This window comes from Oryx dammah, unplaced genomic scaffold (genome assembly GCF_014754425.2).
Source record: "Oryx dammah isolate SB20612 unplaced genomic scaffold, SCBI_Odam_1.1 HiC_scaffold_23, whole genome shotgun sequence".
NCBI classification, from domain to species: domain Eukaryota; kingdom Metazoa; phylum Chordata; class Mammalia; order Artiodactyla; family Bovidae; genus Oryx; species Oryx dammah.
In genome coordinates, this window is record NW_024070207.1 from 71,428,722 (window position 1) to 71,451,686 (window position 22,965).

At 42.7% G+C, this 22,965-nt stretch overlaps 1 protein-coding gene and 2 non-coding genes across 3 annotated transcripts; all 3 read right to left on the bottom strand.

Annotated features, from left to right (window-relative positions):
- Positions 1–333: 333 nt before the first annotated feature.
- On the bottom strand, positions 334–406 carry TRNAE-UUC. Its single transcript has one exon. It is a non-coding gene; the product is annotated as a tRNA-Glu (tRNA).
- A 1,320-nt stretch (positions 407–1,726) lies between these two features.
- PIN4 (peptidylprolyl cis/trans isomerase, NIMA-interacting 4) lies at positions 1,727–10,536 on the bottom strand. Its single transcript, XM_040265698.1, has 4 exons — positions 10,373–10,536; positions 7,694–7,767; positions 2,513–2,632; positions 1,727–1,902 (listed from the first exon to the last, which is right to left on the bottom strand). The coding sequence occupies exons 1-4, from the start codon at positions 10,413–10,415 to the stop codon at positions 1,744–1,746; spliced, it is 396 nt and encodes a 131-aa protein (XP_040121632.1). The 5' UTR covers positions 10,416–10,536; the 3' UTR covers positions 1,727–1,743.
- Positions 7,423–7,525, bottom strand: LOC120882725. Its single transcript, XR_005725578.1, has one exon. It is a non-coding gene; the product is annotated as a U6 spliceosomal RNA (small nuclear RNA).
- Positions 10,537–22,965: the final 12,429 nt, after the last annotated feature.

Genomic DNA, 22,965 nt, shown 5'->3' on the forward strand with positions numbered 1-22,965 from the left:
AATACAGGTACATGGTAAAATGTTAAAACAGTATCTAAGGCAGGGATTTTTAAACTGAAGAATTCAGATGTCTGAATCTGGATGGGAAGAGTTACATCTCCCCCTCCTCCCCCACTACTGTACTCTATCTGAAATTTAATGTTTCCTTTCATTATGAATGTTGGCAACAAAGTACAGAACTATTAGCAGTACCACAACTTTCTTGCTAATAGAAATCAGAGATTCCATAGTTATTGCATCTATTTCAAAATACCATTGATATTCACCACCACAAAATCATGGTAGGTTTTATTTTTTAATTTTGGCCATGTCACATGGCTTGGAGGATCTTCATTCCCTGACTAGGGGTTGAACCCAGGCCCATGGCAGTGAAAGTGCAGAGTCCTAATCACTGGACCACCAGGGAATTCCCTCACAGTGGTTTTTTAGTCCTACCACTGCATCTCAATGTATTAATAGAGCTATATATAAAACAATTCAATATTTTGATTACTCAATTTCAGTATAATTGATGTTCTTTGTAGTTCTATGTATTCATTTAAAATGAACATTCTTTTCAGAATTTTCTTCAAGATTTTCAGAATTTATAGCCCTTATTTAGAGTGTTTTAAATGTGGTTTTAAAGCAGCTTTATCTGATGCCTACTATTTTGATCATCCCTCTGTATCATATCTATGTATTCTAGGGAGTGGGCAGCCTTTAGTCTGCTCAGTGGGGAATACTGCGTGGAAGCACAGGTGGTCAGAAATGTCTCAATTGGGAAACTTAACTAAGGTGAACCGCTGCTATGTTGGCATAATGCGGGTATGTCAAATGCAGCCGAGAGAGAACACAGTGTGTTCAAAAAATCACTGTTAATAATCACACAGTTGCACTCGCAAACTTAGATTTTTGAAGTAGTATTTATAATATTTATATACTTTTTTGTTATGTCATAAAAGTGGCATTAAAAAAATGTAGATACCCAGAATACTGACCCTGGAGAGGACTGTCATAACGTAACCCATACATTTGAGGATGAAGGAATGTTTTTAGGCTGACATCCCTCCCTGTTTTTTTTTTTTTCTTTTTTGGCCTGTGACTTGTGAGATCTTAGTTCTCTGACGAGGGATCAAACCCAGAGCCTGGCAGTGAAAGCTCTGAGTCCTAACCACTGAATCGCCAGGGAACTCCAACATTTTTCCCTTTAATCAGCAGTTGGTGAATGGCTACTGTTTAGTACAAAAAACTGACAGAAGAACTGAGTGCTTTTTCTTCCAACAAACGTTTATTTAAAAAGAAAGTTAATGTTGAATGGCCATCATGTTGAATGTGCCGTGTGCTACGTTATGACAGTGGAGCTAATAACAACTGTCCTGGCAGATCAGTGTTGGCTACCTTATAAAACAAGTGTCTAGGAACTTATTTTATGATTTTCATATGCTAATCCATCTATTCAATATCCAATTCAGTCTGAATTGTATGAGCTGATATTTGACTTTTCTAGAGAAGCTTTCTAACTTATGGGATATACTGAGAATCAGATAAAGCAGTTCTTGGGGAAGGGACTAACAGGTTTAAAAGGAGTCTGCTTGACTTATCTTAGAGAACTACCAACTAAATACCTACTGTTGTGCACACCAACCTTTACCCACCTGATTTTGTACCCACAAACCCACAATGACAGAGTTCATAAAATACAATGATTATTCAACACCTTTTAAAGAAATAATGTATAAAACATATGTAGTCTTTCATACAATTTTATTTTCTCCCTTCAACCATTATAATATGATACCCAAATTTTGTCTTTACTGGAGGATCTGTAAACACAGGCTTATCCAGCACACTTATAGGCAAGGCGAATGCTGCTTCTTGAAATGGTCCTACCATGGACCCTCTGGTCATCCAACCCAAGTCACCCTGGAAAATCCAGAAGATATGTGATATCAAGTGGCCCTGAAGAGGGAACAGTTCTACTGTAGCTTGAAAATTTCCCAACATGAATGCTAAGGTTCCTAGGTTTATTCATCTGGGCTGGAGAGAAGAAGACTCAATGAGCACAAAATGGGGAAGAGGCCCAACCCTGGGCTGCACACACAAGCACTCACAATGTTACTGGGTGTCTACTCTGTGCTTAGTCACTCAGTTGTGTCTGACTCTGCAACCCCATGGACTGTAGCCCTCCAGGCTCCTCTGTCCGTGGAATTCTCCAGGCAAGAATACTGGAGTGGGTTGCTGGCTGCCCTCCTCAGGGGAACTTCCCAACCCAGCCATTAAATCCAGGTCTCTCTCATTGCAGGCGGATTCTTTACCATCTGAGCCACCAGGGAAGCCCTAGGTATCTGTTAGCTGTGTAAATTTGGTTATGCCAAGGTTTAGACAAAGGTGACCTGTATTCAACTGTTCACAAGTTGGACATTTCTGCTTTTAAGATCTTTAAGATATGCCTAAAACTAATGGCAAAACAAAAATAATCCCTACTGCTGTGTGTCCTCCATGAGAGACATGTTAAATGATGAATGCACCATACCCCTTGCCTGGCTTTATCTTCACTATACTGTGCAGCCACTTCATTGAATTTCATTCCAGACTTTAACTTTTCCATGGCTTCCAAGATTTTTCCATGTTTTTCACACAGAATGTGTCTGACCTACAAGGAAAAAACATGTTCATGTAATACCTGGAGACCCAAATGATTTCTTTCCTCACAATAAAGCAGTCACATCAGGATTACCCCCATACTAGTGGAAAAAAAACAAACGCATTCACTCATGGCAATGGAAAATCCTGGAAGTCTGCCCAACTGGGCAATAGCCCAATGGGGCAAAAACCCATTTCCTGTGTAAGACAGTATCTTAGAACCCAGATTTAGATGGAAAATGGGCACCTGGCTGAGGAATGCTCCCATCCTTTACCATGTACCTCAATGGTAACAAGAGGAGGAAACATGATAATGGTTGAGAACTGGAGTCAAATCCCCACTGTCCTGTATGGTCTTAGGCATGTTTTAAATCTCTAAACGTTTTCCCATTTGTGCACTGAAATAACAGTAACTGTGTTGTGAAGACTGAGATAATGCAGCTAGCACTCAATAAAGGTTACCTGTTAATTTATCAGAGGTGGAATGATATGAAAAAAACCCACAAAGAAATACTTTTTACCAAGAGGCCAATTGCATAAAGCCCCTCCACAATTTAACACTTAGAAAAAGAATCATATGTTGAAGATTAAGAATACTCAACCCTAAAAAAGTATTCAAATGTAACTTATATTTATATAGTCATGTTTTTAAAAAAATCACTATGTCCTTAGAAATGCTTTTGTCAAGACAGGTTTTGTAGGATTTCCCATTTCTCACTCAAATAGAATCCATTATTCATTTCTTATTATAGGTGATACACTAGGGTAGGGCCTAAAGATGTCTCCCTTACAAATTTACAGACAGACAAACCATGTCCTCAGGGTTCAGTTAGTAAAACTGGGAATGACAGAATCCTGGACTGGAGGAGCTACACAGAAGACAGACACAGCAAAGAAAAGAATGTGTAAAAAGCAGGGCTCAGAGAGGCAAACTATTTCTATAGAGTGTGTCCAGCACTGCCTAGGGGAGACAGGGACAATCTGGACACTAGAGAGATACATGTTGGGGGATGAGGATGGTTCCTCAGACCTCATCTTAGCCTGGCTAAAACTGCTTCTCCATTGTTTCCCTCTTTTTGCTTCTACATTCACAAAGCAAACCTGGTTCAATGACTGGGAAAGTGCACACAGCATTCGTGATCACAGAAAGGGGATGCCATCTACCACTTTACAAATGAATAAGCAAGTATTCTGGCTTTACACAGTTTGACAGAGTCTGTAGTACCTGTGGAGTTTGCAAGTGTGACTGACCAACTGGCAACTGTATGAGACTGACATCTTAGAAGAGAGCCAAGGGTCTTTCCTGGCAGCCCAGTGGTTAAGACTCCATGCTGCCAATGCAGGGGGCCTGGGTTCGATCCCTGGTCGGGGAACTAAGATCCTTCATGCCTGGTGGTGCAGACAAAAGATTAGAAAAAAGAGCCAAGCTCCAGAGAGAATGTGGGAGTGATGAGCATGGAGGTAGCAGCTGATGCTATGGGAGGTGATGGATCACCCAAGGAGGCTACACAGAATGAGAAGTACACAGAATGAGAAGAGCAAAGTACACTTAAGACTCATCGGTGGAGAATACTGGTGTTTAATAAGCAAAGAAAGAAGCTCAACAAGCATAATAAAAAGAACTAGACAGGTAGAGAGAAAGGTGTGTTAACAGAAACCAAGGCAAGAGAAAGTTTCAAGGAGGAAATGGGCAACAGGGTTAAATGCTGCAGAATCATGAGGATCCAGGTCCTTGTAATGAAGAATTACATTTTCTTATGAATTATTACACTGTTATAATTGTAATAACAATTATAACAATATTTCAGTTATTTAGTACTTAATATTAACTGTGCTAAGTGCTTTACATGCGTGATCTCGTGAAATCTTCACACCAACCCTGCGAGACTGAATCAGTGTTTCTCAACCTTGGCACATGTCAGAATCACCCCAAGGGCTTCTAAAAAATATACCAAGATCTAGTCCCCACCCCTAGAGACTGTGAGGCAGCTGGTCTGGGGTAGATCCCTAGGCATGGAGACTTTCAGAAGCTCTCCAGGTGAAGTTGATGTATACCAGGGTTGAGAACCACTGGACGAAGCTGTCTGCTGATTGACTGGAGGAGGGTGGTGGATGGCTTGAGGCGAGTGGAAAGGGATCTCCGTGCAGTTCTGATGGCCCAGCTCAGGGTAGAGACCAGAAATCAGTGGCCTCAACCCCCGAGGCTGTGTGACTCTCCAGTGGGCCCCAGCAGTTCTGGGTTTGAGTGTAAAGAAAGGAGATCACTGGATTGATTCTGAGTTGTGGTCTGGCAGACAGACATAGTGGCTCACCAAAAGGAAAGGAGTCAGGGCTCCATGATCCATCTAATTTCCAGCCTATAAGACATACAGGGCTCAGAGAACAGGCACAAAGCCTGGGAGAAGGTGAAGCGAACAGGGCAGGCTAGAGGGCCTAGAGGTTTGCATGGAGAGGAACAGAACAGGATTGGGGGAGGTGGGAAACGAGGAAGGAAGGAAGCTGTGATCGGAAGGTAGGTTTCAAAATCTGGGCAGCTCTAGTGACACAGGGCAGAGCTGGGTTCAAGAGTGCGGTCTAGAGCAGAATGGCAGGTGTGGAAGGAGCCTAGGCCCTAAAAGGCTGAAGGGTTTGGGGTCCCTCTGCTACTGGGTCCTTCACAAACACTGGAGACAAACCAGTCCCCTAGCAGGTGAAAAGTTCAACACACTACTTTCATGTGTCCATGGAACACTACTCAGTAATACAAAGAACAGACTGGATACGCACAAGTGGAATGAAATCTCCAGAGGTTTATAGTGAGTGAAAATAGCCAACCCTGAAAGGCTACACACTGTATCATTCCACTTATATAGAAATTATAAAATTATAGAAATGGAGAAGAGATTAGCTGCTGCTCTGAGGTCATGGAGGGTAGGGGATCTAGGGGGGAAGTGGGTATGGCTATAAAAGGGCAACAGGAGGGATGATGGAAATGTCTGGATCTTGATTGTAGCAACGTCAATCTCCTGGTTGTGCTAATGTACTAGGGTTTTGTAAGATGTTACCATTGGGAAAACAGGATAAAAGGTATAGTCCTAAGTTATTTCAGTTGTGTCTGACTCTTTGCGACCCTATGGACTGTGGCCTGCCAGCCTCCTCTGTCCATGGGATTATCCAGGAATACTGGGGTGGGTTGCCATGCCCTCCTCCAGGGGATCTTCCTAACCCAGGGACTGAACCCATGTCTATTATATCTCCTGCACTAGCAGGCAGGTTCTTTACCACTAGCACCATCTGGAAAGCCCCTGATAAAAGGCACATGTACATGTATAAAAAGTACATCTATCCTACAACTGAATGTGAGTCTAAAATTATTTCAAAAGGAAAAGTTTAACAAAAAAGAGTTTAACCTTAACTGACTTTCCTAGCTAACTGATGCTTTCAAACTGGTGTTGGAGAAGACTCTTGAGAGTCCCTTGGACAGCAAGGAGATCAAATCAATCAGTCCTCAAGGAAATCAACCCTGAATATTCATTGGAAGGACTGATGCTGAAGCTCCAATACTTTGGCCACTTTATGCAAAGAGCCAACTCACTGGAAAAGACCCTGATGCTGGGAAAGATTGAGGGCAGGAGGAAGAGGGGGTGACTGAGGATGAAATGGTTGAATATCATCACAGACTCAATGGATATGAATTTGAGCAAGCTCTGAGAGGTGGTGATGGACAGGGAAGCCTGGCGTGCTGCAGTCCATGGGGTCACAAAGAGTCGGACAGGACTGAGTGACTGAACAACCACCACCTTTCCATATACCTCAAATATAGCCACACTGAACTTATTTTTGTTTCCAGAAAGGGCAAGATGCCTCTTTAAAGCCACTTCTTCAGCTGGATGCCTGGACAAAGTAGCTGGCTTGCATTTAGGCACCATGTTTTATGAAAATTATCTTTGGATACCAGAATCCCACTTCACATGGTGGGATGTTCATATGAGAACGAAGGTCAACTATATATGAAAAGCAAATTCATGTCTCCCATCTCTCTATCTTTCTATGGGTTCACTGAGTAGAAAAGTGGGCAGAATAGCCCTCTTTATATTCGCTTTTTTGGCTGCATACGTATAGGTGCATTTATATGCTACAACTCCACTATAGCTCTTCTCATACAGCAATGAAATTTCTTTCTTTACCTAACTGCTCCCAACTAGACTGTAATAACAGGAACCATCTCTTACCTGTTTTTTTTAATACCCAGAATTTACTACACTGCTTGGCACAGAGCAGATGTCACTAAATCCTTAAGGAATGAATGAATCAAAGTATGGAATCCCACACCCTGACTGAAACATGGAAATTGCCTTTTTATGTAGTGTTAAACAGTATAATTCTATTTCAGATTATATTTTCCCAGGGCAGACATACCTCTGGCACTATGTCAAGAACTTCAAGTAATTATTTGCAATTGCCTCCCACCTTAATTTTCACGGTCAGGGCTCTGGCTTGTAGCTCACCAGTGGGGAAGCTGTCTAATGAGACCCATGCCTTTGCCTGCTCATCTCAGCTCTTGGTTTTGTCAAGTAGTATTTCATTCTGAAAAATAACTCATTCACTTACTTGCAAAGACTTAATATATTTTAAGGAAAAATACTAGAGTATGAAGAATTTCTGGATGTCTGAGAAAACATTTAAGAAATATTTAAAAGGAATTACTTTTCATAAGTGAGTGATCTATTATTTTCCACTTTTGTGTTATCTTTTTTTTTAACTTTTTAAATTTTTTATTTTTTTTACTTTACAATACTGTATTGGTTTTGCCATACATTGAAAAATATGGAACGCTTCACAAATTTGTGTGTCATCCTTGCGCAGGGGCCATGCTAATCTTCTCTGTATCGTTCCAATTTTACTATATGTGCTGCCGAAGCACGCACATGTGCTGCCGAAGCGAGCACCACTTTTGTGTTATCTTGATCTGTCAGTATTAGGCTAGCCTTAGGATGAGTTAAGCATGCTGTCTTTTCCTTTTATGTGTACCAAAATAACAGATGTATATGTTATTTATATTTAAAATGAAAAAAAGGAAAGAGTAACTCACCTTTACTGCATTGCCACCACCTTTGGGACCCTGAACCTTCTTCTCAGAACTCTCACTCCCAGAGGCTGCTTTTCCTTTAGAGAAGAGATGACAAGTACTCATTTAAACTACACTTTCACCTTATTATTCAACACAATAGGAGTTGATACTTCCATCACAGCACCAAGCTTTGAAAGGGAACTCTGCAGACACTTTACATCAAGCTAAATTAACCTGTAACATACCTCTTAAAACAAGAAATTTGTGCCCTACAAAAACCCTTCACGGAAAATGGATACACAAGTGAGTGTGCTAATAGTTGAATGGGAGCACCAAAAACCTGGCCTGGATTCTCTAGACCCAGTTTGAAATCCTGCCTTCTAAGAGCAAACCCTGGAGCTCTTGTGAGATTTCTAATAAGCACGTCAGCTATGTACTTGGATACTCACAATTATAGTAGATAAAACGTCCAAGAATATATTTTAAATAAAGATCAAATTTCCTACCACCCATATTTGGCTAAAGAATACATTCATGTCCAAACTCCTGGCTGCTGCTGCTGCTAAGTCACTTCAGTCGTGTCCGACTCTGTGCGACCTCAGAGACAGCAGCCCACCAGGCTCCCCCATCCCTGGGATTCTCCAGGCAAGAACACTGGAGTGGGTTGCCATTTCCTTCTCCACCAAACTCCTGGAGTCAATGACAATGCCTACTGATAACCTTCCTAAGAAGTTATCAATATTCAGATTAACACAATGGGCAGTATTTTACATTTTATTACTGTGTCATTTTGCTACTATGCCAGTTTCTGTTTTGATGGCAGCATATTACTGTTAGAGGCTGATGTTCCTAAGAACTATAGTTGGTTTAAGTGTTCAGTTCATAAACATTTCCTAAGTAACTAAGTTCTAGACACTGGAGATACAAAGATGAACAAGCCATGGCATAATACATTCCTTCAGGGGGCTCATATACTACTCGAGAATATCGTTATGTAAAATTATGTAAAAGATCATTTCAGGAGAATGAGCTATGCTGTATAAATAGGGGGCTGTGGAAACACAGAGGTACATTTTAGCCAGTTAAAGAAGGTTTCCTGGATGAGTAGGAGCTGAACAGGCAAAGACAGGACAAAGGTGAGGAGAATTCCAGGGTAGGGGAACAGTGTAGTATGTGGGGGAAACTATGGACGAAGCCAAATCTGAAGTGGGAGTGCTGTGAGAGGAACCCAGGGGAGGTGGCTGAGGGTTAGGGCATGAAGGCCTTTGGGCTCCATTAAGGAACTTGGAATTTATCTTAGAAGTAATAGGGACCCATTGAAATTTTATTCAGAAGACTCCATCCTGTCTTAGGAACCCCAATGCTGAGCACCCAAAAGTTGTTCAATAAATGTTCCACAAAACTGAATATCCAAAATGCCAACCAGCAAATGCCTAAGAAAATGTTACTGCCAAAGGAGTTTTATTACACTAAACTTATTTTCTCTAGAACAATGATGCCGTCTGGTCATCCCACCCTCTGTCCCAATGGATGCTATCATCTTCTGAATGCCCCTTCACTCCTTCTGACTGAGAACTCTGGCAGCAACTTCAGGCTTCCTTTCCACCCTCACTACTGCCCTAATCTTGGGTGACTTCACTATCTATTCAGAGGAACCATCCAACAGCCTAACCTCACATTTCTAGACCTCCCTCCCAAATACCCATGCCTTTTACTCCAGGCCACCTGTTCCCAGGGGCACGTGATGAAACTGTGCCACTCACAACTAATTCAATCTCTGGCTACAACTTTCTGTTCTTCCAGCCTTCTCATGCCTCACTCCCACAACACAGGTTCTTTAATGTCACAGAACCACCTCCTCCTTCCCCCCATTCAGTTCCTTTATCCTCCTATGTTCTCCGATGCTATCAAACTTCTCCTTCCCTTCCTAGTCTGGATCCCATGCTTGATCATCTGAACCGTGTCCCTAGTGGCACTCTTAATTCCCTTGTGTTGCTTTCCTGCTATTATCATTGTCCAACAAAACCTCAACCTTGGCTACAGGTTATACTTAGCTCGTCTCAATCCTGTATTGTGCCAGTTATATGGTACTAGGTAAATCATGACTGAGCAGATTGTGTCCTATACAAATTCATGGCCTTCAATCTTAAGCTCTCAGCCCTAAGGGCAATCCTTTTTTAAGTGTTTCATCCCCTCTTACCACCCCAATGACTATTCCAAAACTTAACACTGTCCTCAAGACCCCTACTCAGTACTTGTCCTGCTGTTTTAAAAACTACCCTTGTCTTCCACTTTTTACCACCACATCCATCTTCATCTCTGTGACGTCAAGCTTAAGATGTCCCTTCTCCTTCTCAAAGTCAACTAACTGCTCTACCTCTTTTTTCCCAAATTTCACTACCCTGTAGCTTTACCTAACTAATGGATCCTTCATGACAGCCTCACTCCCAAGTTTTGCCATTCGGAAGAAACTAACAAAATCAAACTTTCTTGTAATCCTTTCTCCTCTTCTATCCACCATCTAATCCCCATGCTTTTAAATCAAAACTGAAGTCCGTATTGATTGTTTCTAACATCACTTCCTGGTCAGTCCTCTAGTCACTGGCAACCCGCTCCCTCCGCCCCGGACCCCGGCGGTCTGCTCCCTCCACCTTGCTCCTCACCCAACCCCATTTCTTCTTGGTTTCTCTTGGTTTCTACCTTTTCCCCCTTTTCCAGAACCGCTTTTTCCTTTCGGGGGCATATCCAAAATCTGCCTTCGAACTCTCAACTGCTTAGGTTGCCGCACAAAGCCCCTTCAGGCCCCACCGGTGTGTCCTAAACCTATGCCAGAAAGCGGCATCGCAATTGGCCATCCTTACCGTGGCTCCGGAAGCAGGCATATCTTGGGGCAGGCCCGGTCCTTTGACTCTTGGGCCAATGGGGCTGAAGCTCGGACCGGGGAAGAGGGGCGGAGCCAAAGGTTGGGCGGGGCAGGGGGGAGTTACGCCTCTGTGCTTTTTGCGGCTTCTTTCACACGCCCTTCTTTGCGCCCTTTCCCCAACTGCCCTACCCGCTTCCTCCACGCGTGCGTAATGGAAGCCGGAGGGGTGGGGATGGGGATGGGGGTGGGGGTGGGGGTGGGGGTGGGGGTGGGGGTGGGGGGGCGCCTCTGCAGTCCCTCGGCGCGGGGTTCCAGCCAGTCACACGGGGCCATTAGACAAAGGCATAGCCGGAAGAACCTCGGCGGCCGCCTACCCCTTTCGCGCGCTCATACACACCGGCCTGCCCTTCGTTTCAGGTTTTCGCTTTTAGTTATTTTACAGCTTGTAGCGAGGCTGTATAAGTGGCTGAATTTGCCCAAAACAGTGCCTCAAGTACTTCAAAGGAGAAAATGATGGGCAGAGGCGGACACAACTGAGCGACTAATACTGCTGCTGCTGCTGCTTCTAAGTCGCTTCAGTCGTGTCCGACTCTGTGCGACCCCATAGACGGCCTCCTACCAGGCTCCTCTGTCCCTGGGATTCTCCAGGCAAGAACACTGGAGTGGGTTGCCATGTCCTTCTCCAGCGACTGACACTACTACTGTTAAATTTTTGCTATAGTTAGTACCTGTGCGGCTTCCCTGCTGGCTCAAAATGGTTAAGAATCTGCCTGCAATGTAGGAGACACAGGTTGAATCCCTGGGTCCAGGTTCCTTCCTGGAGAAGGAAATGTAAGCTTCCCTGGTGGCTGAGAGGTTAATGCGTCTGCCTGGAATGCGGGAGACCTGGGTTCGATCCCTGGGTTGGGAAGATCCCCTGGAGAAGGAAATGGCACCCCACTCCAGTACTCTTGCCTGGAGAATCCCATGGAGGGAGGAGCCTGGTAGGCTACAGTCCATGGAGTTGCAAAGAGTCGGACACGACTGAACGACTAGAGAATTAAACAAGTTTATAAAGCACATAAAACAATGACTTGCTTGTGGAGTGTTGGCTTAAGGTGAATGAGTTTTGAATTTACATCCTCAAACTTTTTACCCTTATCCACAACCCTTCTTCTCCCAATTTTTGTAAGATCAGGGCTTTTCCTCCACTCCACGAGATAGCTCTCTCAGCTTGCCCATGCCAGCCAGAATGGTCCTCCAGCTCAGAGCTTAGTTTTTGAATTAAGTCTTGTGGGACTTCAGATGCTACTTGCCAGCGATCAGGTATTTCTGAGACTGCCACCCCGAACTCATGCATTACAGGCAGCCCCCTGTTTTACTGCTGTCATTTCTGAACAGGCACAGTTTAGGCACTCCTTGGTTTGGACTGGTAGTGATCAACTGTGGGAAACACATCCAGAGCTGAGGAGATAATTGGTCCCTCACTTCTGAGGTGGATCCCACTTATGTATTGACTTTCAAAGTCCTTCTGGAGATGAGGCAGATTGACAATAATAGTATGGCCTCATGTTCAACAGTTCATCTACAGCCAGGAGGCCAAGAGGACACCTTTACTTCTGGTTTTTCATAGCGGACAGCCTTTCCTGTGACCCCTGGCTATGGCAGTCTTAAGAGTGGGAATGAAGCAAAGTTCAGACCCCAATGAAGAGCCAGCGTTAAATGGCTGACGTATCTGCAAATGCTTGGTGTCTGGAACATTGTGAGAGTTCTGTGTGTTCCAGCAGATAACAGCAACAACAATAATAAGCCTGTGTAAGTGGCTGAATTTGCCCAAAGCAGTGCCTAGAGGCCAGTAGTTCAAAGGAGAAAATGATGGGCCTAGGTCAAAAGTGCTTTAGGACTGATAAAATCATGTACAATCTCAACTATGCAGTATGCATCACAAGCATCTTAAATGTTAGTCTTGGGATGCAAGTTTATGGCTAGCTTTATTTTTTTTCTGTTTAAATTATATTCTGTTTATATGAATTGGCATGTATTCTTTTTTTAATTCAAGAAAAAAGGCAATGAATGTTATTTGTAAAACAAACAACAGAAAAGCTAGCCTCTATACAGGGTTAAGTCTGCACCAGTCTGTGGAGGCCGACTGTGGAGGAAATCTGTGGGAGCAGAGTGACGAATGAACAGCAGAAGGGGCAGGGGGGCAGAGCAGAGAAAACTTCAGCCTTGAAACCATGGTAACAATTGCGGGAGTGTGCACAGTGAGTCAGAGCCAGGGATGGCTGCCAGTTGTATTTTCTATTAACTGTCTCCTCAGACTGTTTCTTCCATGCATTTCTTAAACGAGGAACAGGAAGGGAAGCTGGCAGCCCGCTTCTCAGGACACAGTTTCACAAATCTTGACCCAAACTCACTGACCCGTCCCAGCTGCTCCACAACCAAAGGGCTGCAGCTTCTTTCCCATTTGTGGTGCCAGCAGAGCTTATTCTGAAAGGGGGCCTTGAAGCTATAAAACACAGAGCTCTAGTTGATCCCATTCAGAGGTGGTCAGTGTATGCAGAGCTCTGGGCCCAAGACTCTAGGGATAAGGGTGGGAAAAGGTCACCTTTGGACACTGAAACCAGGAAAAATGAGTACACGGTGGATGTACACCATCAAGGCAAATGGATGCTGGGACATTGCCGATGGGATGTATGTGTCTCCTGAGTACAGTCAGTGGCCAGAAAAGTTTCTGTTTTCTTCATGCTGTTGTAACATGTCTGACATGAGATAACGAAGCTTTCAAGAACTGGTTTTTTAAAAAGAATGTCAGAGAAGAAGATTCCATCTAGGTTTGTCCAGCCTTGCCTAAGCAAAAGAACTGCAGTTTCTGGAGGACATTAATATTCCAGTATCTACTGGGAGAAGATTGTCTTCTGAGGCAGTGTTCATTTGAGACAATGAAAAACAATGGACACAAATGGCATATGTGGCATGAACTGGGCACTTTCTTTTCATTATTTCTTTTATTTTTCAGAACAGTCTTATTGGTCAATCACCATTGCCATTTCAGAACTGAAGACACAGGCTCAGAGAAGTTAAGAAATCTGTTCAAAGTTTCACAGCTAAGGATTATGGCATGGTTGGGCTCAGAACTTAGGCTTGTGTAACTTACAAGCTGGTACTCTCTGTATGATGACACTGCCGTAGGCTTTGCCATTCTCTAAATGAAATTCAAGAATACCTTTGTTCTGGGTGCCTGTTCTCCAAATCAGCTTCCCCAGGGGTGTTTCTGCCTGAGAGGCACCAGGGCAAAGTTATGGCCCCACCACGAGAAAGAAATAAACTTCCCTCTGGTTTATGCATCATTGTGTTGGTTTGGAGTAATCTAGAAGGTGATCACTTCTACCTACAGTGCTGGACATCCCAGGCTCAGAAACACAGAGGTGAGGAGAAGGAACACAGTGGGGTGGGAGCCAGTGGGCAGAGTGCCGTGGCCAAGGCAGAGGAGAGGACAGTTGGGAAGAGGTCTTCTGTGTGCTCAGGAACTGGTCTCCATTTGCAATGGATTATGCCACTTAAACACCTATTTATCTACACCCTTCATCATTTTAGAGTGAACAATCAACACTTCACTAGAATTCAGCAATCATCTCTGGAACAGCCTCCACATTGGTCTCTCAGCTGCCAGTCTCATCACCCCTCCAATCTACCCTCTCCAGCAACTGATAGAGAGCTTTCAGAAACAGATCTGACTCTCTTTCAGTGAAAATTCTTCAGTGTCTCTGACTATTTGAGAGGCTACTTAGCCTAGAGACCCAAGGGCTTTTCTCCTGGCATCTGCAGTCTCATCTCGTGCTGGTCCACACTAGGCTCTAACCACGTCAAGTTACCATCTACAGGCCCTCAAGTACACAGGGCTCTCTTAAGACTCCATGCCTTTGCACATAATACTGTATCTGGAATACCCTTCCCCCATTTTTGATCTAGCTAACTATTGTCTAACTCAATGAACCTATGAGCCATGCCATGTAGGGCCACCCAAGACAGACAGGTCATGGTGGAGAGTTCCGACAAAATGTGGTCCACTGGAGAAGGGAATGGCAAACCACTTCAGTATTCTTGCCTTGAGAAGCCCATGAACAGTATGAAGAGGCACAAAGATATGACACTGAAAGATGAACTTCCCAGGTTGGTAGGTGCCCAATATGCTACTGGAGAAGAGAGGAGAAATAGTTCTAGAAGGAATGTAAAGGTTAAGCCAAAAAGGGAACAAAACCCAGTTGTGGATGTGTCTGGTGATAAAAGTAAAGTCTGATACTGTAAAGAACAGTATTGCATAGGAATCTGGAATATTAGGTCCATGAATCAAGGTAAATTGGAAGTGGTCAAACAGCAGATGGCAAGAGTAAACATCAACATTTTAGGAATCAGTGAACTAAGATGGGCTTAGTTCAGTTCAGTTGCTCAGTTGTGTACGACTCTTTGTGACCCCATGAACCGCAGCATGCCAGGCCTCCCTGTCCAGAGTACACCCAAACCCATGTCCATCAAGTCGGTGATGCCATCCAAAAATCTCATCCTCTGTCATCCCCTTCTCCTCCTGCCATCAATCTTTCCAAGTATCAGGGTCTTTTAAAATAAGTCAGCTCTTCGCATCAGGTGGCCAAAGTATTGGAGTTTCAGCTTCAACATCAGTCCTTCCAATGAACACCCAGGACTTATCTCCTTTAGGGTGGACTGGTTGGATCTCTTTGTAGTCCAAGGGACTCTCAAGAGTCTTCTCCAACACCACAGTTCCAAAGCATCAATTCTTCGGCGCTCAGCTTTCTTCATAGTCCAACTCTCACATCCATACATGACTACTGGAAAAACCATAGCCTTGACTAGATGTCTGGACCTTTGTTGGCAATGTCTCTGCTTTTCAACATGCTGTCTAGGTTGGTCATAACTTTCCTTCCAAGGAGTAAGTGTCTTTTAATTTCATGGCTGCAGTGATTTGGGAGCCCAGAAAAATAAAGTCTGATACTGTTTCCACTGTTTCCCCATCTATTTGCCATGAAGTGATGGGACTGGATGCCATGAGCTTAGTTTTCTGAATGTTGAGCTTTAAGCCAACTTTTTCACTCTCCTCTCTCACTTTCATCAAAGGCTCTTTAGTTCTTCTTCACTTTCTGCCATAAGGGTGGTGTCCTCTGCATATCTGAGGTTATTGATATTTCTCCCAGAAATCTTGATTCCAGCTTGTGCTTCCTCCAGCCCAGCATTTCTCTGTACTCTGTATATAAGTTAAATAAGCAGGGTGACAATATACAGCCTTGACGTACTCCTTTTCCTATTTGGAACCAGTCTGTTGGTCCATGTCCAGTTCTAACTGTTGCTTCCTGACCTGCATATAGGTTTCTCAAGAGGCAGGTCAGGTGGTCTGGGATTCCCATCTCTTTCAGAATTTTCCATAGTTTATTGTGACCCACACAGTCAAAGGCTTTGGCATAGTCAATAAAGCAGAAATAGATGTTTTTCTGGAACTCTCTTGCTTTTTTGATGATCCAGCGGATGTTGGCAATTTGATCTCTGGTTCCTCTGCCTTTTCTCAAACCAGCTTGAACATCAGGAAGTTCACGGTTCACATATTGCTTAAGCCTGGCTTGGAGAATTTTGAGCATTTCTTTACTAGTGTGTGAGATGAGTGCAATTGTGCGGTAGTTTGAGCATTCTTTGGCATTGCTTTTCTTTGGGGTTGGAATTAAAACTGACCTTTTCGAGTCCTGTGGCCACTGCTGAGTTTCCCAAATGTGTTGGCATATTGAGTGCAGCACTTTTACAGCATCATCTTTCAGGATTTGAAACAGCTCCACTGGAATTCCATCACCTCCACTAGCTTTGTTCATAGTGATTCTTCCTGAGGCCTGCTTGACTTCACATTACAGGATGTCTGGCTCTAGGTGAGGGATCATACCATCGTGATTATCTGGACTGGAATGGGTGAATTTAACTCATATGACTGTTATATCTACTACTGTGGGCAAGAATGCCTTAGAAGAAATGGAGTAGCCCTCATAGTCAACAAAAGAGTCTGAAATGCAAAACTTGGGTGCAATCTCAAAAATGACAGCATTATCTCTGTTCATTTCCAAGGCAAACCATTCAAATCACAGTAATCCAAGTCTATGCCCCAACTACTAGTAGTGAGGAAGCTGAAGTTGAATTGTTCTATGAAGACCTACAAGACCTTCTAGAACTAACACCAAAAAAAGATGTCCTTCTCATCATAGGGGACTGTAATGCAAAAGTAGGAAGTCAAGAGATACTTGGAGTAACTGGCAAGTTTGGCCTTGGAATACAAAGTGAAGCAGGGCAAAGGCTAACAGAGTTTTGCAAAGAGAAAGCACTGGTCATAGCAAATATGGTTTTCCAACAACACAAGAGAAGACTCTACACATAGACATGAACAGATGGTCAATACCGAAATCAGATTGATTATATTCTTTGCAGTCGAAGATGGAGAAGCTCTATACAGTTGCAAAAACAAGACCGGGAGCTGACTGTGGCTCAGATCATCAACTCTATATTGCAAAATTCAGACTTAAATTGAAGAAAGTAGGGAAAACCACTGGACCATTCAGGTATGACCTAAATCATATCCCTTATGATTATACAGTGCAAGTGACAAATAGATACAAGGGATTAGATCTGATAGACAGAGTGGCTGAAGAACTATGGACGGAGGTTTGTAACATTGTATAGGAGGTGGTGATCAAAACTATCCCCAAGAAAAAGTAATACAAAAAGGCAAAATGGTTGTCTGAGGAGGCCTTACAAATAGCTGAGAAAAGAGAAGTGAAAGGGAAAGGAGAAAAGGAAACATATATTGATCTGAATGCAGACTTCTGAAGAATACCAAGGAGAGATAAGGCAGCCTTCCTAAGTGATCAATGTAAAGAAAAAGAGGAAAACAATAGAATGGGAAAGACTGAGATCTCTTCAAGAAAATTAGAGATACCAAGGGAACATTTCATGTAAAGATGGGCACAATAATGGACAGAAACAGTATGAACCTAACAGAAGCAGGAGATATTAAGAAGAGGTGGCAAGAATACACAGAAGAACTGTACAGAAAAGATCTTAATGACCCAGATAACCACGATGGTGTGATCACTCATCTAGAGCCAGACATCTTGGAGTGCAAAGTCAAGTGGGCCTTAGAAGGCATCACTACGAACAAAGCTGGTGGAGGTGATGGAATGACAGTTGAGCTATTTCAAATCCTAAAAGATGATGCTGTTAAAGTGCTGCACTCAATATGCCAGCAAATTTGGAAAACTCAGCAGTGGCCACAGGACTGGAAAGGGTCAGTTTTCATTCCAATCCCAAAGATGCACAATGTCAGAGAATGTTCAAACTACTGCACAATTGCACTCATCTGACATGCTAGCAAAGTAATGCTCAAAGTTCTCCAAGCCAGGCTTCCATAGTACATGAACCAAGAACTTCCAGCTGTTCAAGCTGAATTTAGAAAAGGCAGAGGAACCAGAGATCAAATTGCCAACATCCACTGGATCATAGAAAAAGCAAAAGAATTCCAGAAAAACATCTGCTTCATTGACTACACTAAAGCCTTTGTGTGGATCACAATAAACTGTGGAACATTCTTAAAGAGATGAAATAGCAGACCACCTTACCTGCCTTTGAGAAAGCTGTATGAAGGCCAAAAAGCAACAGTTAAAACCAGACATGGAACAACAAACTGGTTCAAAATTGACAAAGGTGTACATCAAGGCTGTATATTGTCACCCTGCTTATTTAACTAATATGCAGAGTATATCATGCAGAATGCCAGGCAGGATGAAGCACAAGCCAGAATCAAGATTGCCAGGAGAAATATCAATAACCTCAGATATGCAGATGATGCCACCCTTACAGCAGAAAGCAAAGAGGAACTAAAGAGCCTCTTAATGAAGATGAAAGAGTAGAGTGAAAAAGCTGGCTGAAAACTCAACATTGGAAAAACAAAGATCATGGTATCCAGTCCCATCACTTCATGGCAAATAGATGGGGAGACAATGGGAAATGGATTCCAAAATCATTGCAGTTGGTGACTGTATCCATGAAATTAAAAGACACTAGTTCCTTGGAAGAAAAGCTATGACGAACCTAGACAGCATATTAAAAAAGGAGGGGCATCACTTTGCTGTCAAAGGTCCATCTAGTCAAAGCTATGGTTTTTCCAGTAGTCATTTATGGATGTGAGTGTTGGACCATAAAGAAGGCTGAACACTGAAGAATTGATGCTTTTGAGCTGTGGTGTTAGGGAAAATTCTTCAAAGTCCCTTGGCCCTCAAAGAGATCAAACCAGTCAATCCTAAAGGAAATCATTCCTGAATATTCATTGGAAGGATTGATGCTGAAGCTGAAGCTCCAGTACTCTGGCCACCTGATGCAAAGAACTGACTCACTGGAAAAGACCTTGATGCTGGGAAAGATTGAAGGTAGGAGGAGAAGGGGATGACAGAGGATGAGATGGTTGGATGGCATCATTGACTCAATGGATATGAGTTTGAGCAAGCTCCAGGAGATGGTGAAGGACAGATAAGCCTGTTGTGCTGCAGTCCACGGGATTGCAGAGTTGAACATGACTGAGTGACTGAACAACAACTCTTGTTTACATTTCAAGCCCAAGACCAGATATTACTTCCTCCTGGAAGCCCTCCCTGCCCTCTTCTACACCTTCTCCCGGGTTGGGCTAGGCACTCCTCTGTGCTCCCAAAGCACCCTATGCTTATATCTGCCATTTGTATTATTTGGAGTAGCAGGCCATAACACAATCGCCCATAGTTTATTTAAGTATTCACTCATTGAAAAACATCTGAGTTGTTTCCAGTTTGAGGCTATTACAAATCAAGTGGCTATAAATATTAATATTTGTGTACAAGTTTCTGCATGAATACAAGTTTTCATTTCTCTAGGATGATTTCCAAGAGTGTAATTGTGAGGTGTATGGTAATTGCATTTTAGTTTTGTAAGAAACTGCCAGAGTGTCTGCACCATTTCACATTCCTACCAGTCATGAATGGGTAATCCACTTTCTCTACCTGCTTGCCAGCATTTTGTGTCATTAAAATTTTTCATTTTAGTCATTTGGATAGATGTGTACTAATATCACATTGTGATTTTAATTTGCACTTCTCTAACATCTTGCCTGGCAAATCCCATGGACGGAGGAGCCTGGTAGGCTGCAGTCCATGGGGTCACTGAGGGTCGGACACGACTTCACTTTCACTTTTCAGTTTCATGCATTGGAGAAGGAAATGGCAACCCACTCCAGTGTTCTTGCCTGGAGAATCCCAGGGACGGGGGAGCCTGGTGGGCTGCCGTCTCTGGGGTCGCACGGAGTCAGACACAACTGAAGCGACTTAGCAGCAGCAGCAGGAATGGCTGATGATACTGAACATCTTTTCACATGTGATTTTGCTATCTGTATATCCTCTTCAGTGAAATAAATGTCATGTCTTTTGTGGAGTTTCTGAATGGATTTTTTTTGTTGTTGAGTTTCAAGAGCTCTTTATAGATTCTAAATATGAGTACTTTGTTAGCTATGTGGTTTGAAAATATTTTCTCCCAGTCTCGTAGCTTGTCTTTTCATCTTCTTGAGGGTTTTTTTTGGCAGAGCAAAAGTCCTTTTTTTTTTTATTATGAATTATGCTTTTATGGTGTCATGTCTAAGAACTCTTTATCAAGCTGTAGGTCTCAAATGGTTTCTCCTATATTTTTCTCTAAAAGTTTTAGAGCTATATGTTTTACACTTAAATGTATGCTCCATTTGAGCAAATCTTGTGGAAGATGTGAGGTTTATATTGAAGTCTATTTTTTTTTCCTTCTGGCATATAGATGTCCAATTACTCCAGCAACATTTGTTGGAAATGTTGATCTTCATTACATTGCTTTTGTACTTTTGTTAAAAATCAATTGGCTGGGGACTTTCCTGGTGGTCCAGTGGCTAAGACTCCATGCTCCCAATGCTGGGGGCCTGAGTTCAATCCGTCGTGGGGGAACTAGATCCCACATGCCACAGCTAAGACCCGACACAGCCAAATAAATAAATATTAAAAAAAAAAAATCAGTTGACTGTACTTGTGTGAATCTGTTCTGGATTCTCTGTTCTGTTCCATTGATCTATGTGTCTATCCCCTCATCAATATTACACTGTGTCATGCAGCCTTCATTACTGTAGCTGCACACTAAGTCTTAAAATTGGGTAGAGTGATTCTCCCACTTCATTCTTTTTTGCAAAATTGTTTTAGCTATTCTAGTTCTTTTTCTTACCTTACCATGTACATTTTAGAATAATCTTGTCTATATCTACAAAAATGTTGATAAGATTTTGATAGGAATGTTGTTAAAACTGTAAAATATTTTGGGGATAATTAACATCCTTACTCTGTGGAGTCCTCCAATTCATGAACACAGTATGTCTCTCCATGTAGTTAGTTCTCCTTTGAGTTCTTTCATCAGTGTTTTGCAGTTTCAGCACACAAGTCCTGTACATGTTTTCTTAGATTTATATATCTTTTCATTTTCTCTGAGTGATTTGTGCATGATATTGAAATTTTTTTTTTATTTGGCTGCATCAGGTTTTAGTTGCAGCATGTGGAATCTTCATTGTGTTATTCAGGATCTTTCCTTGTGATACACAGATTCTCTAGTTGTGGCGAATGGGCTTAAATATTCCAAGGCATGTGGATCTTAGCTCCCCGATCAGGGATTGAACCCATGCCCCCTACACTGCAAGGTGGATTCTTAACCACTGGACCACCAATGAAGTCACATAATATTGTAATTTAGGCTTTGGTTTTCACATGTTCATTGTTGATATTTAGAAGTACAATTGAGTTTTATATGTTGATCTTGTATCCTGTGAGCTGTGACCTTGTTGAACTCATTTATTTGTTCCAGAAGGTTGGGTTTTATATTTGTTTTTACAGATATTTTGTGATTTTCTATATAGACCTGCCTCTTGAGAAGTCTGTATGCAGGTCAGGAAGCAACAGTTAGAACTGGACATGGAACAGACTGGTTCCAAACAGGAAAAGGAGTACATCAAGACTGTATATTGCCATCCTGCTTATTTAACTTCTATGCAGAGTACATCATGAGAAATGCTGGGCTGGAAGAAGCACAAGCTGGAATCAAGATTGCTGGGAGAAATATCAATAACCTCAGATATGCAGATGACACCACCCTTATGGCAGAAAGTGAAGAACTAAAGAGCCTCTTGATGAAAGTGAAAGAGGAGAGTGAAAAAGGTGGCTTAAAACTCAACATTCAGAAAACTAAGCTCATGGCATCCGGTTCCATCACTTCATGGGAAATAGATGGGGAAACAGTGGAAACAGTGGCTGACTTTATTGTTTTGGGCTCCAAAATCACTGCAGATGGTGACTGCAGCTGTGAAATTAAAAAACGCTTGCTCCTTGGAAGGAAAGTTATGACAAACCTAGACAGCATATTAAAAAGCAGAGACATTACTTTGCCAAAAAAGGTCCATCCAGTCAAGCTATGGTTTTTCCAGTGGTCATGTATGGATGTGAGAGTTGGACTATAAAGAAAGCTGAGCACTGAAGAATTGATGCTTTTGAACTATTGTGTTGGAGGTGACTCTTGAGAGTCCCTTGGACTGCAAAGAGATCCAACCAGTCCATCCTAAAGGAAATCAGTCCTGAATGTTCATTGGAAGGACTGATGCTGAAGCTGAAACTCCAGTACTTTGGCCACCTGAATCGAAGAGCTGACTCATCTGAAAAGACCCTGATGCTGGGAGAGATTGAAGGTGGGAGGAGAAGGGGATGACAGAGGATGAGATGGTTGGATGGCATCACCAACTCAATGGACATAAGTTTGGGTAAACTCCGGGAGTTGGTGATGGACAGGGAGGCCTGGCGTGCTGTAGTCCATGGGGTCACAAAGAGTGGGACACAACTGAGCAACTGAACTGAACTGAACTGATATAGACCAACATGTTATCTCCAAATAGGGGATTTTTTCACCCCTTCCTTTCCAATCTGTATGCCTATTATTTCATTTTCTTATCTGGCTAGGGCTTTCAGTACTGTGTTGAATTAAGAGTGGTGAAAGGAGACATCCTAGCCTTGCTCCCAGTCTTAGTGGAGAAAAGCATTTAGTATGGATGATGTTAGTTGTAGGGGTTTTATAGATGTTCTTTACCAACTTTAGCAAGTTCCCCCTCTTTTCCTAGTTTTCTAAATGAATGTGCTGTTCTGTGCTCAATGTTATGTGGCAGCCTGGGTGGGAGGGGAGTTTGGGGGAGAATGGATACATGTATATGTATGGCTGAGTCCTTGTGCTGTTCACCTGAAACTATCAAGACATTGTTAATCAGTTATATCCCAATACAAAATAAAAAGGTTTTAAAAAATGAATGTGTGGTTAATTTTGTCAAATGCTTTTTTTT